At 44.6% G+C, this 15,575-nt stretch overlaps 1 protein-coding gene across 3 annotated transcripts in view; it reads left to right on the plus strand.

Annotated features, from left to right (window-relative positions):
- Nucleotides 1-15,575, plus strand: part of SLC1A2 (solute carrier family 1 member 2) — a 160,340-nt gene that overhangs the window by 108,507 nt on the left and 36,258 nt on the right. For all 3 annotated transcript variants that reach the window (XM_008269754.4, XM_051825964.2, XM_008269759.4), the window contains exons 6-7: nt 3,366-3,492; nt 14,417-14,650. In XM_008269754.4, the coding sequence (XP_008267976.1) occupies nt 3,366-3,492; nt 14,417-14,650 (361 nt within the window). The remainder of the gene's footprint in view (nt 1-3,365; nt 3,493-14,416; nt 14,651-15,575) is intronic.

A 15,575-nucleotide genomic window follows, 5' to 3' on the forward strand; every position in this document is an offset into this window, starting at 1 on the left:
TCAGATAAAATGTAGGATGTCCAGTTAAATTTAAAGTTTAGCTAAATACCAAATAATTTTTAATGTAAGTATGATGGTACTTCGAATAGCTCATGGAAAAATGGAGTTAAAGGATATGTTTGTTTTGGTGCAAAAATTTTTGTGAAATTCATGCATATTTTTCTCACAAATATACATTATCCATGAACTTTGTGAAATATCCTCTTATATCTCAAGTGTTGCATGGAACATACTAATACTAAAATTGAAATTAAAAAAAAATCACCATTTAGCTGAAAATCAGAGGTAATTGAGTATTCTGTTTATCTCTTCTAAATTGGTGACCCTACTTCTAATCCATCCAGAATGAAAGAGAGAAAGAGGCAGAGGGAGCGTGATTGTACTGAGAAGCAGAAGTGGATCTTTTTGTTTGGCCTGGGAGAAAGCAGGTTGGGTCAGTGAGAGTGAGGGAGGAGATAAGCTGACTTGGTTGCCAGGCAATGGAAGATCAATAAACACTGTTGACAATCACTTGGAGGTGAGAGGTGGAAGGAGGGAAAAGAAAGAGGGAGAGTTCCTCTAGAAGAGGTTTTGTAAGTCTTCAGGATTCACCTCTGAGCAGCTGTCTGTCCCAATGCCCAGAAGTCTATGACCTTTCCACGTCTTTCCCAACTCGCCCCTGGTCCCGTCTGGCAGGTAGTACTACAGCCCCAGCCCACCCCCTTTGTTGAAGTGCCTCCCCAGTTTTCTACACATTTAGGCGGAAGTTAAGGCCATGGTGCAACGGGGCCAAGGTCCTGGAGTGAATCATTAGAAGACTTTGCTGGTCATTTCCAATGTCTCGGTGGATTCTGGGAAGTCACATGACCTTTGGCTGCATGGGGAGTTTCGACACAACCCCAGTGACCCAGTCTAAGAAGGCTTTGTTCAAGTGAAACCTGCCCCCCCCCCCCCATTCCAGTGAATGATTTCAGTTAGGCAGTGTTTACAGAGGGAAATGACAAGTTGCAGCTTTCCATCCAAGTGCAGGTCGAGGCTCTGGAAAGCCAAGGGAAGTTAGACTGCTGAAACACTTCCCATTTTTGACAATCAAGGCTGAAATAAGGTTCTTTCCATGTTCTTCCAAGGGTGGAGATGGTGGCTTTTTTTTTTTTTTTTTTTTGTTACTGCTGTTTTTCTCTTTCTGCTTTTTGGCTTTGGAAAGTCCCATGGATTAAGCACTGCAGTAAAGGAGATACAACCCTGCTTCTGGCCTCCCCTCTCTTCAAGGGCCTCTTTCTCTCCTAAAAGACTTCCAGAACCAATTCTCAGCTCTGCCTTAATGCCAACTGCTAAAATCAACTCCACCTGCTCCCCCCACAATCTATTCGTGTCCTCAGCTATGGCCAGTTTCTGCTGTTTCTGAAGAGTTTTTTTAATTCTAGTTCTTTACACATTTTCTCTTAAAATGTTCAGATGGTATTAGCCAAGCAATAGTAGCTACCCTCAGCCAGAATGTTCACAGATTGATTGTTTTTTGCCCTGTACCTAAAACACTTCTCTCTAATAGTTTTGAGAGAAGGGCTGAGGAATAACCTGAAATTGATTTCATCCATTACTGCAGGGCCAGCCCACCCTGTCTTGAATCTAATCTTTGCTAAGCCCTTGTCTCTCCAGAGCCAGTAACTCACTTGTGAAGTCACCCATCAGTCTTTCTGGCCAGAAGCTAAAGAGAGAGGGATTAAATTCCAAGTATTAACAATGTCAGGTACAAGCGCTGGATTCTTTTTGCTGAACAGTAAATGAATCCAGCCAAGGACAGTCACACTATCTGGGGTATACAGGGGTTGATGCTTTAGGTGAGTATGAAAGGGTCAAGTCAGAAGTTCAGAGAGAAAGGAGTCCCTTCTAAGAGAATCAAATTATAATGCTATGATTTAACCTGATACTGGTCAAGACTCCAGGTATAACTGGACACAAGAGGAAACTTGATATAATAGGGAAGGACTAGAAATTAGGCCAAACGGAGATAAGGTAGGTGTGGGGAAGAGGAGGGAGGGAGACGGAAGGGACAGTGGCTCATCAGAGTCAGAGAGAAAGCCAGGTGGGGAAGCAAAGTCCCGTAGCAAGGCTTAACGACGCTGATTTTTAGGATACACTGGTAGTCAGAATTAGGGCCCCAAGACTGACAATCTTGGTTGAGGGGTCAGGGAGCACATGGTAATTGGCAATCAGAAATCCAGATGCCCCCACCTCCAAGGCAATGCCGGAGGTACGTGCCAGCCACGTAGTGTGTCCCAGCCCCTGAGTGGGTCAGGCTGAGATATTGAAGGAGGAGGGAGAGTGGGAAAAACTATGGGAACAGGAAGGAGACAATCTTCTGGGTAGAGCAAAGCTAGGCTAAGCCTTGGAGGAACTTAAGCACAGGGCAGGTTCCCAGGACCTCAGATGCAGGGCTTGAGGCAAAAACCAACACAGAAATAAGACCCGAGGCTGAGTATTGGACTTGGCCCAGGACCTAGTGCAATTTGATGCTGACGTCAAGAGCTCCTCCAACCATTCCTGCCTGGGGTTAGGATTGCCCCTGGAGGCTAGCATGGGGATGAACTTAGAGATAAAAGTTGGGATGTAAAATGGAGGGGCTAGGAATTAGCTGAATCTGACTGGGGAATCTATTCTGGCTTTATGATCTTAAAAGGTAAATTAATTAAAAAGAAAGCATTCTATGAAAAGAATTATGGTGGATTTGTTAATAATAGGATACATTCAAACAAACTGTATAAATTGGAGTTATCCATGTGCTATGGATTTCTTACTGCTTCCCATTTGATTTCTCAACATTTTTTCTCCTCTTAGGTATATAGGGATAGATCTGCATTTAGTGTTCTCCAAGAGTCAAATATACCAGCCATGCACTAATCTGGGTTAACACAAAAATAATCTGGACATAACCCTAACAAAGTTTTTATTCTCTAATTGGTCTCTGCTGTCCCAATATTAACTCCAAAATTTGTATGATAATCTACCAGTCCCTACAAGTCTTTCCTCATTAATCTCAGTAATAATGGAACCTGCTTACGCATGATTTCTTATGATTACTCAAGTGAGGGGAGAGATGAGAGCACCTTTTAGTTTGGAATGAAAATGAGTTTATTTTCTTCAAGGAAATAACACTGCTTACAGTTTAACTTGCTTGTGTGAAAAAAAGAAATGTTCAGGAAAGTCATAATTATCCAGGGTGGAGAGGTATGTTCAGTGTGAAGTGGACTGCTTTGGTCTTTTAACGCCTACTCCCTAGGGTAGCTGGTGGTGAGAACGTGGATCCATACATTGGGAGTGGTAAAGAATGAGGGAGAAGAAACACACTTTATAATTTGTCCTTCTGTGTTATGTGATTCACCCTACAGGTCTGATAGGGTTTTTCATTGCTTTTGGCATTGCCATGGGGAAGATGGGAGAACAGGCCAAGCTGATGGTGGAATTCTTCAACATTTTGAATGAGATCGTCATGAAGTTAGTGATCATGATCATGTGGTAAGCGGGCCTGTTCTACTTCATCGTAGTGGGGTGGAGAAAGACTTGCGGTCCCCAGAGGATACAGGAGTGCTCCGCTACCACCACCAAGAGTGGCACGGACTGATCAAAGAGCTCTCCATAAAGACATTGAGAAAGGGATGCAAAACTCTTTTTCGGGGCTTCCTCTAAAGCAGGAGTCAGCAAACAATGGTCCTTGGGTCAATGTTGATCCACCACCTGCTCTGTATGAGCTGCAAGTTAAGAATCGGCTTTATGTTTTTGCATGTCCCTCTTAGCTCAGGCAGCTGTAGCAAAGTACTGCACACTTGGCACAGTTTTGGAGGGTAGAAACCGAGACCAGGGTGCCAGCATGGCTGGGTTCTGGTGTGGGTCCTCTGCCACACTGCATGTGCACAAATTCTCCTTGTATCGTCACATGGTGGAAAGAGAGTAAGGGGAACTGTCAGAGATCTCTTTCATAGACATTGGTTTTGTTTATTCCAGCTGCTATAATAAAATTCCCTTGCATGGGTAATTTGTAAACAACAGAAATGTATTACTTATAACTCTAGAGGGTGGAAGATCCAAAATCACAGCGCTAGGATATTTGGTGTCTAATAAGGGCCTATTCTTCATAAGTGGTCCCTTCACCTGATGGAAGGCACAAACAAGCTTCCCCAAGCCTTTCTTATAAGGACAATAATCCTGTTTGTGAGTACTTACCTACCAGATGGCCCACTTCCCAGCCAGCACCACTGCCCTCAGGAGATACCAATAATCAAACAGGGGCAGGCACCAATCCTAATCATTAAGGTTCTACACTTAGGACCTAATCATCTCCCCAAAGTTGCACCTCCTAATGCCATCATGACATTGGGGTTAGGATATTAATACAGGGATGCTGGGAGGACATAAACATTCAGTCCATTGCAATGATTAAAAAAAAAAAAAAAAGCAAGGGGAGGCATTTGGCACAGTAGTTAAGATGCTGCTTGGGATCCCCACATCCCATATTGAAGTGCCTGAGTTCAAGTCCCAGTTCCAGCTTCCTGCTAATGGACACCATAGGAGGCAGCAGGTCGTGACTCAGATACTTAGGTCCCTGCCACTGTGGGATACCTGCATTGGGTTTTGGGCTCCTGGCTTCAGCTCTGACCCAGTCCCAATTGTTTGGGAATGAACCAGGGGATGGGAGATCACTCTCTGTCTCTCTCTGCCCTTCAAAAAAATAAAATAAATAATTTTAAAAAATCAGAGAAAGAGGCCGGCGCCGTGGCTCAGTAGGCTAATCCTCCACCTTGCAGTGCCGGCAAACCGGGTTCTAGTCCCGGTCGGGGCACCGGATTCTGTCCCAGTTGCCCCTCTTCCAGGCCAGCTCTCTGCTGTGGCCAGGGAGTGCAGTGGAGGATGGCCCAAGTCCTTGGGCCCTGCACCCCATGGGAGACCAGGAGAAGCACCTGGCTCCTGCCTTCAGATAGGCGTGGTGCGCCAGCTGCAGCGTGCCGGCTGTGGCAGCCATTGGAGGGTGAACCAACGGCAAAGGAAGACCTTTCTCTCTGTCTCTCTCTCTCACTGTCCACTCTGCCTGTCAAAAAAAAAAATCAGAGAAAGAAGACTATCCCATGACTCATGAGATTTATACGAAATGCTCAGCTAAGTCCCCATTGATAAAGGTGTCGCAACAGAGTCATTTCTGTTTCTGTCCTGCCTGTGGCTGCTTTGAGGAACACTTTTTTTCTTCATACTATTTGTTGAACTCTTTACTTAGTGTAGGGTTAATCTTAGAGTATAAAGTGAACTGAAAGTAGATGATTATAGAAATTAAGACAGAGAATAAGAGAGGAAGGAGGAGAAAGGATAGGAGTGTGTGTGGGAGGGAGGGTAAGGTGAGAAGTATCACTATGTTCCTAAATCTGTATATAGGAAATACATGAAGTTTATTCATCTTAAATAAAATTTTTTAAATAATAGTTGCCACTGAGACTGCTTAGGCCAAAACACCTGATGTTTCTAATAGCTGGCTCTTTACATATAAAGTTTGCTTATCCTTGTGCTGGAATTATAAAGAAGCAAGTTTGGAAAACTGCTCAGTAATACTAAGGTGGCTCATCAACAACACGAAGTGATAACAATCGCAGAGACTCTAAGATGAACACATGCTACCAGGGACACGGGGTGACCCAGGGAGTGTGGAGGAACTGCAGCTCCCCTGCTCTGGCGTCCAGAAGCACTGCCTTGGACCTTGGCCACTCACGATCCATAGAAAGGAAAAGAGAGGGGCTGTCAGGCCATGAAAGCAAACACGAATTTCCTGAGGATATATTAGAACCATAAGTGCTCTTGGAAATCTGCTCCTATCCAGATTTATAGATGAAAAAATCATGGTCCAGAGACACCAAATGTCAGTTTTTTTTTAACACCACCATTGTCATTGTTAAGTTTATTGATTGCTATTTGCCTTTCACCTGCCAAGGTTTTGGTAGGTATTTCAGACCTATTGAATTGAATCCCTACTGAATGTAATCCCAACAACTCTGCAATGACGGTGTTATTATTCCCATTTTACAGAAAGATCATTTGAGGCTTGTTGAGGTGAATGACCTTGCCTATGATTATACAGCTGGGGGAAGAGTCAGAGTTCATATGGTTATCAAAAACCTTGATGCATCAGTGAGTGGGTTTTTCACTTGTTTGTTTGAATCAGCTAAGCAATATTCATATTTAATAGACCTGGCTTGACCAGATCATTGCTTCATTGTACATTTATAACACAAGATGCTACTAAGATAACATGTCTTTTAGAATATTGAAATAATGCTTCAACTTCCAGGCAATGCTCTATTTCTGAATGTTTTATTTATTTATCTTTTCAAGTGAACATTGAAGGTGATATGATGATGCTGTAAAAAGTGTTGTTGAAGTCCCTTGGACTTATCTGAGTGTACCAAGCCTTTAATAAATGATAACACCCAAAGCAGAACAGGCTTAAACATGAGGATCTTCCCTTGTTGCCTAGAATTCCTAGCAGAGTGTGCATCCCTATTCTGACTATGCTGTTCGTATTTCTGCAAAAAGAGGCCAGTGACATGACTGATGCAGGCAGAATCCTTCCTTCATCCAAATCAAGCGCTGAGTCCTTACAGGATAAGGAATCTTCTAGAAAATCTGATAAATCAGCAGGAGAAAGTGTAGCCACCTTTCTCCCCAGGGATGAGGGTGATGTGGATTATGAAGCTTCCCATTCGTTGCAACCAGCACTCCTAGGAGCTAGCAGCATGTCCCAGGAGAGGAAGAGCTGTTGTAGGGCAGGAGTGAGACACCAGGAATGATTCTGGAAGCTGTTTGGTGGCCCTGTCCAGGCAGACAGTCAGGAGGGAGTCACAGGACATGAGAGGCCAACTCCACACATTCCTTGCAGTCTGTAGCCCCCTCACCAGCACCAGCATTTGATAACATGTATGTGAGAAAGTTAACAGTCAGCCACTCTGTGACTCTTCAAAGCTTAGCTAATCAGAGTTCTTTTGTATTCCTCTCCAGGTAGTAGTAAGAATAGTAATAGTACAAAAATATAACATTCAGAAGGTAATAATTACTATTAAATTATAATTACCATGTTATGACTAAGAATTATTAATTTCTTGCTATATACAAAGTATTATTTCAATGACTATATGTCGCTCCCCGTCTTTGTGGAGGAACGACACTAAACCCTGCCTAGGCTTCCTATCCGAGTCACGGCACCATTATGTCACTCCCCCTCTTCGTGGAGGAGCGACACTAGACCCTGCGTTGTTCTTTCGTCTGCTCGGCCCTCCCCGGGTTTGCTGCTGGTTCTTCCCGGGTTTCGGCACCATTATGTCGCTCCCCCTCTTCGTGGAGGAACAACATTAGACCCTGCCTAGGCTTCATATCCGAGTCACGGCACCATTATGTCGCTCCCCCTCTTCGTGGAGGAACGACACAGGACCCTGTGCTGTTCTTTTGTCTGCTCGGCCCTTCCCGGGTTTGCTGCTGGTTCTTCCCAGGTTGGCTACCGTCCCTTCCACCTCCGTGGAAGGGCGGTTCCCCCTGCCACTTTCCCCACTTCTGCAGGGGAGCGGCACACTGCCGGCCGGCTCTCTCGGGGGCTGCACAGGTGTTCCTTCAAGTAGATGTTCCTGGTGCATGTTGTCTCTCTCCTCCTTTATAGTCCTCTTCCACCAATCCCAACTCTGCTACCCACACGCCAAGTACGCTGCTCTCCTCCAATCAGGAGAAGGTCCTACAGTTTATTGGTTGAACTGGAGGCAGCTGTGTAGAAGCTGTTTCCTCCTCTCCCAGCGCCATATTGTGGGAGAGCAGATGCATAGAATAAGTCTTAATTCCAGTAACATAGTCTAGTCCGAGTTGCTCCCAGTTGCTCCCCACAACTATACATGTGTTAATCCATTTACTATTGAGAAAATAATTAGTATTCATTCATAACTAAGATTTGCCAAATACTGGCAATATGCTTAATATTAATATTCCAATTCTTTAACACATATTAACTCCTATTATTATTGCAAGCATTGAATTCAGGATCTTCCTATTATAAGCTGTCAGACTTTGGGCAGTTTCAACAAAACTCAGTCTTCTAATCTGTAAATGAAACAAGTGTAGAATGCGTATCATAGGGTTACTGCCAGAGTACTTCATGAGAGTTAGCTTTACAGTCATCTTGCTGTTGCCATCACTAACATCAATTCAACCCACATCTGTTGCATCTGCATTCATGACTTCTTTAAGAAGCCTGAAAAACCCCTTAACTTCCATGTGATTTCCCATATCCTCATTCTTTTGCTAAGCTCTTCAAAATGTTTTTTTTTTGAAAATCTGAAAAACGTAAACAGAAAGTAAAACTTTTTATAGTCTATCACTGTAAAAAACCTAAATGAGAAAAGCTCTGTTCACCCTTCCAATTCTCCCTCCCAGCTAACCCCTCACCATCCATCCACACTGTTAAAGAAAAAATTAACCAATGACTCTTGTTACAGTATGGTAAGGAAGACTTTGTTTAGGAACATCTCAGTAGACACAGGGACCACTGCAATGGGGCATTGCGTTTGTGGAGAAAGATTCGGCTCACCAGCCAATTCCTCCAGCAGAAGTGTTTTCCCCTCAGCTCCTCACCAAGCTGCCTGCCTCTCAGTCTTTTTTTTTCTTTTAATTTTCATATTATTTGAAAGGCAGAGAGACAGAGATAGAGACACAGAGAGAGTGAGCAAGAGTAAGAATAAGTGGGAATTTATAGCCACTGAGCAAGGTAGGGTTCACAAATGGAAAATGACTAAAAGGCAACACTGAGGGTAAGGGGGATTCTGGCTAACAGAGTTCTTGCTGAAGACAGGTCAGGGTGATCAGACACTGCCTGGTGGGTGGAGGAAGATGAAGAACCTGATCAGATGTCTAGGGTATGGGAGTTCAGGGCATCAGTTAAGAAACCACTTGAAACACCTGCATCTCATATCAGAGTCTCACTCTTTTTTTCTAGTTTCCTGTGAATGTGCATTGTGGGAGGCATTGGGTGCTTGTATCCCTGCCGCCCATGTGTGATATCCAGATTGAGTTCTTGACTTTGGCTTAGACTTGGCCCAGCTCTGGCTAGTAAGAGCATTTGGGAAATGAACAAGAAGATGGGAGATCTCTCTCTCTCTCTCTCTCTCTCTCTCTCTCTCTCATAAATAAATAAATAGACAAGTAAACAAATAAGAAATACAGGGTAATCAGATACTGAGGGTAGGGGGTTTCTTGCTGAACTGACTTACAGACCTCTTTGCTATAACCTGAATTTTTCTAAGGAAGGACACACATGGGCACAGAAGGGCCAGGAGCCTGACCAAAATTTGCTCAAGCACAGAATCTGTAAATCCATCCATTATTTTATCCAATAGAATAAGACAGAGAAAGGTTCCTGCTCTCAGGAAACATTCTAGTGAAAAGAGAAAGGAGCCAACACAAGGAAGAAACTCAGAATTTAACTAGTAAAATGTGCTACAAGACAGGTACAACAGATTACTGGGAGAACGGAAGTGAGGAGCCAGGCAGGGCTGTCTGGGAATGTGATTCGATGAAGATCTGAAGAGTCAGATATGGGGCATACCTTTGGCACAGTGCTTAAGATACCTTCATCCCGTATCTGAGTATTGTGGTTTGGGTCCTGGCTATGCTAATTGCAATTCCCTGCTAATGTTCACCCTTGGGAGGCAGTGGGTGATAGCTTAAGTAATTTGGTCCTTTTGTCATGCATGTGGGAGATTTGGATGGAGCTCTTGGCTCCTGGCTTCAGCCTGGTCCAGCCCAAGCTGTTGCAGTCATTTGGGGAGTGAACCAGTATATGGGAGATCTCCCCCCCCCCCCCCCCCGTTTCTGCCTATCTCTGTCTCTCAGTCTTTCAAATAGTATGAAGGAAGATTTAAAGAAAAAAAAGAAGACTGAGAGGCAGGCAGCTTGGTGAGGAGCTGAGGGGAGAACTCTTCTGTTGGAGGAATTGGCTGGTGGAGCATGTTCGAGGATGAGAACAAAGTTTGGGAGTGGCTGGAGCACGTTGCTTGATAAGAGGAGGTGGAAGGCTGGGAGGCAGAGAGGTGGGTAGGGGACAGATCCCTGAAGGCCTAGCAGCCAGTGCAATGACTTGGGGTTCAATTTACTTGCAAAAGGGAGTCCCTGACAGGTAACAAGGCGGGCTGCATGAAATACTGGTTAAAGCACATCAAAATTACTTGGAGAATCTATTAGCATACAAATGCCTCAAGGCCAGCTCCAGGGGAATCTGAACCTGTAGGTCCCCATGCGCCCAAGGAATCTATATTGGTTGTTAACTGGCAGGTGGGTGATTGTGATGTGGGTGGTGCATGGTACACAGAAACCCTGACTGAATTCTGGGTATGTTCAGTGCTGTCATGAGCCTGTGTTTGTGGAGCTGAGACCACCCCTGTGAGGGGTCTGTGAGTGGAACCCTTAGGCTGATAAGTGTTGACCTTCCAAGTGAGTGGAAGTTTGATTGGACAATACCACTGGAAGAAAGATCCAGCACACCAGTCCTGGACGAGTTAGTGGCCTTGAAAACAGTGCACAGAGCTGGAATAGGAGCAACCTTGGTGCAGCATGGAAGTCATTCCCTGACCTAGCTCTAGTGTCATGGCCTTCTAATTTAGAAATGGGCCCACTGATTCCTGAGTATCATTTGGCTTTGGAGCTCTCTGTGGAGCTGTCAGCCTCTATATTTTGGTGGGTAGCTTTGACTATGACCTTGGACCCTGGGTATTTGCCCTTCATTTTCCATGGAATGTCATTTTTCAAGAAGGAAACTCATTGGTAGGGAAATTCAGGGACTCAGAAGTCCCAGCTTCAGTGGAGACTTAAGTTACCTGTCTTAAAAATGGTCAACAGGGAGGGGCCGGCGCCGTGGCTCACTTGGTTAATCCTCTACCTGCGGCGCCAGCATCCCATATGGGTGCTGGGTTCTAGTCCCAGTTGCTCCACTTCTGATCCAGCTCTCTGCTGTGGCCTGGGAAAGCAGTGGAGGATGGCCCAAGTGCTTGAGCCCCTGCACCCACATGAGAGACCAGGAAGAAACACCTGGCTCCTGGCTTCGGATCGGCGCAGCTCTGGCTGTAGCGGCCATTTGTTGAGTGAATCAACGGAAGGAAGACCTTTCTCTCTGTCTCTCTCTCTCTCTTACTGTCTAACTCTACCTGTCAAATAAAAAAAAAAAAAGGTCAACAGGGAAATATGGCTGTAAAAGACATCACAGAACACAGGCTCTTTCTTTGTCTTAACTGATGCTCATGCTAGCCGTAGTGGTTGGAATAACAACGGTTCTTGTTGGCCATACGTATTAACCCCAGCACTCGCACTCCACTTTCTGGCTCTTGATTAAGAGTTTCCATTTACGGTGGGAGTGCACACGTCTTCCAGCTAGCAGAGTGCTCAGGAGGTAAACTTTTGCTTCTCTGAGTCCATTTAGCTCTGGCTCAGAGGCTTTCTCCAGAGGTACTCTGCAGCTAGTTTTCCTTGGCAAAGAGACTTGAAAACATTTTATTTCCACTCTACAAATCGCTTGTCCTTGAAAAGAATAGAACTTGAATGGCACCCAAAAGTGACCAGTATTTGTGTTTCTCTGGACATTTTTTAGGATGACTGGTACCTGGGAAAGAACTGATCTCTTGGTTTATGAAGAAAAATGGTTTCAGGCTTTATTATGCTCAAGTATTTGCAACCTCAGTGACAACGTGCTGGTCTCTGAGACAACTGTGCTGAGTTATGAGATGCTGTGAGACAGGCACACCAGGAGCATGTAGAGTAGTGGAAAATCCAAGGGTTGAATGGCATGATGGGTTTCTCTTGGGCTCCCTAATGTCCAGGGAAGCAGCCCTCAGCCATGGCAGCCTACACCCAAGGAAAAGAAGGGGTGGAGGTTCAGGCCACTTGCTTATCAGGGAAGAGAGTCGCTATGCTAATATGTTAACTCATGAGTGTTTATGACAAGTCAGTTCTTTCAGAGTGAGTTTCTTCCTGAGAGAATATTTCACTCATAAAAACATCTGCCACTGAGTAGCCTGTGTAATGTTTTAGAGAAACTCATGAGCTCAGACTTGACCCATTAAGCATGGAGGAAGAGAACACGTGTGGAAGCATAACCCCTGAGGGATTCCTGTGTTGAGAGTACTGCCAGAAATGGGCACACACATATGCACGTTCAAAATGTCATCCTCACAGCAACCATAAGGTAGGGTTAGCCTCTCTGAGCCTTGATGTTCATCTTTATAAGATGGGCATCTATGATTTGGATGTTCATGTGCTGGACGTTCAGTCCCAAGCGTGGTGATGTGAGTTTATACTGGGAGAAGGTAACGCTAGCCTGGGAGAAGTGGTACCTATGAGCGCAGGTGGTTATGAAAGAGCAAGAAACCTGGGCTTCATCTGTCTTCCTGTCCAGGATATGGCGCTGGCTGCCATGAGGCCCTCACCAGAGACCAAACCAATGAGACCACCTGATCCCGAGTTTTCAGGCTCCAAAACTGTGATTCCTTTTCTTAGCAAATTACCCAGTCTCAAGTGTTTTATTACAGCAACAGGAAACGGACTACTCCAGGGGATAAACCACTAACCAAAGTCACACAGCTGATAGGTGGCTGGGCAAGATCCCCACATTATGTAGCTGCATGTATGACTCATCTGCTCTTCACTTCACATTTTTTCCTTAACCCAGGAAAGGACTAAATCAATCAAGCAAAACCAAAAATAACAGAAGTCCGAGTTCACCTTAGATGTTCTCCATTTTCTGACTTCCTTCCCCTTCTGGGAGTTGGGGGCTTCGTTTTCCCCACAATCTTTCTTGCAAACATGTTCCTAATTTTTATTAAGCTAACAGTCTTCTCAGAAATATTTTCATTTCTGTTCAGAAACTGTCACACACAGAACAAATTCTTGCCCAGCCCCACTAGGTGGGGTAATTTAGAACAGGATATTGCCAAACATGGGAAGAACACACTGAAGATAAGAGAGGAAACCGTGAGCTTTCCCGAAAATAAGGAAAAAAAAATTAGTTTCTGGGCGCTCACTGGAACAGCACTAAGGTATCGTTATGAAGCACATCCGGGTAGGATAGCGTGGTATCTGGTGGTTGTCTGATCTGCAAAGAGCCGAGATTGCTCACCTAAGGGAAGTGGGTTGGTGTGCAGGGGGATCCCCCCTCACTGCTGAGCTTCACATACCTGCAGTTGTTCTGCTGACTTCCTGGTTTCATGGTCTTGGCCTCCTTATTTAATGTGTCTGAACTTCAGCGTGCTTGTTGGCCAAACAGAAAGAATGATCCCTAGATTTTAGGGCTGTGGAAAGACTGAAGGGAAGCGATGGATGTGTAGCTCTCGTCTGTAGTGCTTGAAACAAAATGGATAGTAACCAGCATGATTGTTAGGGTAAGTATGCAGAGAAACACTTTCAGACTTAGAAGGAATAAAACCACATTTCTGTAAATGAACTGCTCAGCAGGTTTTCTCACTGGCATCTCTCTCCCACTCTCCCTCTCTCTGTCTCTCTCTTCTCCCCACTTCCCACTCCCACTCACTCTCCTTATTCCTCTCTCTCCCCTCTTCTCTCCTTTTAAGATATTCCCAATCTTTCAGTGTGAAAACAATGCAAATTTACAACCCCCAGTTTCTAGATTTCTTAACAATTCAGTAGTTATGTCCAGATTTCTAAAATTTCTAGGAAGGAGCCAAAGACCTCAGAAATCAAACAAGGTTTGCAAAAAACCACTTGTGTCTCTTGACTTTTTAAAAACATTTACTTATTTGAATGGCAGAGGGATGGGGTGGGAAGACTGAGACAGGAGTCACACACACACTCACACACACACACAGAGTGGGGGGGAAATCTCTGTGTAATGGCTCATTTCCCAGATGCCCTTCATAGCTAGGGCTGGGCCAGGCCAAAGCCAGGGGCCAGGAACTCCATCCGGGTCTCCCCATGGATGTCAGAGGCCCAAGCACTTGGGCCATCTTCCGCTGCCTTCTCATAAACAAAGCAGCTGGGACTTGAACCAGCACTCTGATATGAGAAGCCAGTGTCGCACCAGCAACTTAACCCACTGTGCCACAACTTTTGATTTGTAGGTTACTTAAATGATAGTGACAGTAAAGCTAGTTTTCTTTATTCCTAAAACTCACCTTAGCAACAGTGTTTGCCTTTGACTTTCCATCAGAGCAGGTACCACCAATCTGCAGTTAAAGACAGACTGCAGTTAAGGCCATTCATCCCTTTAAAAAAAAATCTGCTGAATCTCATGGCCCTTTCTCAGCAAAACTCTAAGTGAAGGGTTTTCCTCAGGCTGCAGTGTGTAGGAGGGCCCAGGTTTTAAGTCCTGAATCCCATAATAATCTCTTCAATGCTGTTTTGTTCTTTTTTTTTTTTTTTTCAGGTACTCTCCTCTGGGTATCGCCTGCCTAATTTGCGGGAAGATCATTGCAATCAAGGACTTAGAAGTGGTTGCTAGGCAACTGGGGATGTACATGATAACAGTGATTGTGGGCCTCATCATCCATGGTGGCATCTTTCTCCCTTTGATTTACTTTCTAGTGACCAGGAAAAACCCTTTCTCCTTTTTTGCTGGCATTTTCCAAGCTTGGATCACCGCCCTGGGTACCGCTTCCAGGTAGAGAATATAAGAAACCACATTCTCCTTACTCCCCCCTCCCCCTCTTTGCCACTTCCTGTTTCTCAAAACCTTCACATTACAAGCTTCAATGAGAACCCTGTTCACCGAGTATTAAAGATCTTCTTGGAAAGTAAATGCTTTGAAATGTTGGTTCTCTCTAAGAACTTTTGAGCCTTCTGGTGAACATTGATGTTGATAAGCAACTATTCTTCAGGTGAATGCATGCTATTGATTGGCTAAAGACAGAACTGCTTCTGTTTAATTTTAAATGTTTTCCAAAAGGGTGTAACAGGATGGTATTCAGTTAACATTCCACCTGTGATTTGAAAAATGCTATCATAAATATCACTCTATTGAGATTTTGGCAAATGAAATTTCAAAAGGAGGAGAGCCATCTTGTATAAGGTAAATGGTGTGTTAGGTGAGATTTTTCAAACAGAAGGCAGCCAAGTCTTTGACATTGGAATGAACCTTTCCTCAGCTGTCCTGCCCCATGTTGATTTTCTCAACATCAGGCTGACTTGAGTGGACATTGATGGAGAGTCGGTTCCACTTTCATCACCTGATTTCCAGGGCCCAGGAAGCCAGGGAGGACCCCAGAAACATGCAGAACATTATCTGGAACTGAATTTAGCAAAAACAAACCACTAATCCCTGACAATCTGATTTTCAAAACCTAAAAAAGTTTTACTCTTCTGTTCTATAAGAGTTGTTTCTATTACTTCCCATGTGTCCTTGGTCACAAAACTAAGAGCAAGGTCGTAAAACAGGGGCCAGAGAGCTGAGTGAGTGTGGAAACCCCCAGCACATGGCCAGCTCCTGGCCACAGAGCCCATGGCCATGGCTGCTAGTCAGCTGGCCCCTCTGTGATGTGGTTGGCCTATGGTTCCAAGGCTTCTGTGCAATCAGGTTTTCCTTGGGT

This window comes from Oryctolagus cuniculus, chromosome 1, assembly GCF_964237555.1.
Source record: "Oryctolagus cuniculus chromosome 1, mOryCun1.1, whole genome shotgun sequence".
NCBI lineage: Eukaryota > Metazoa > Chordata > Mammalia > Lagomorpha > Leporidae > Oryctolagus > Oryctolagus cuniculus.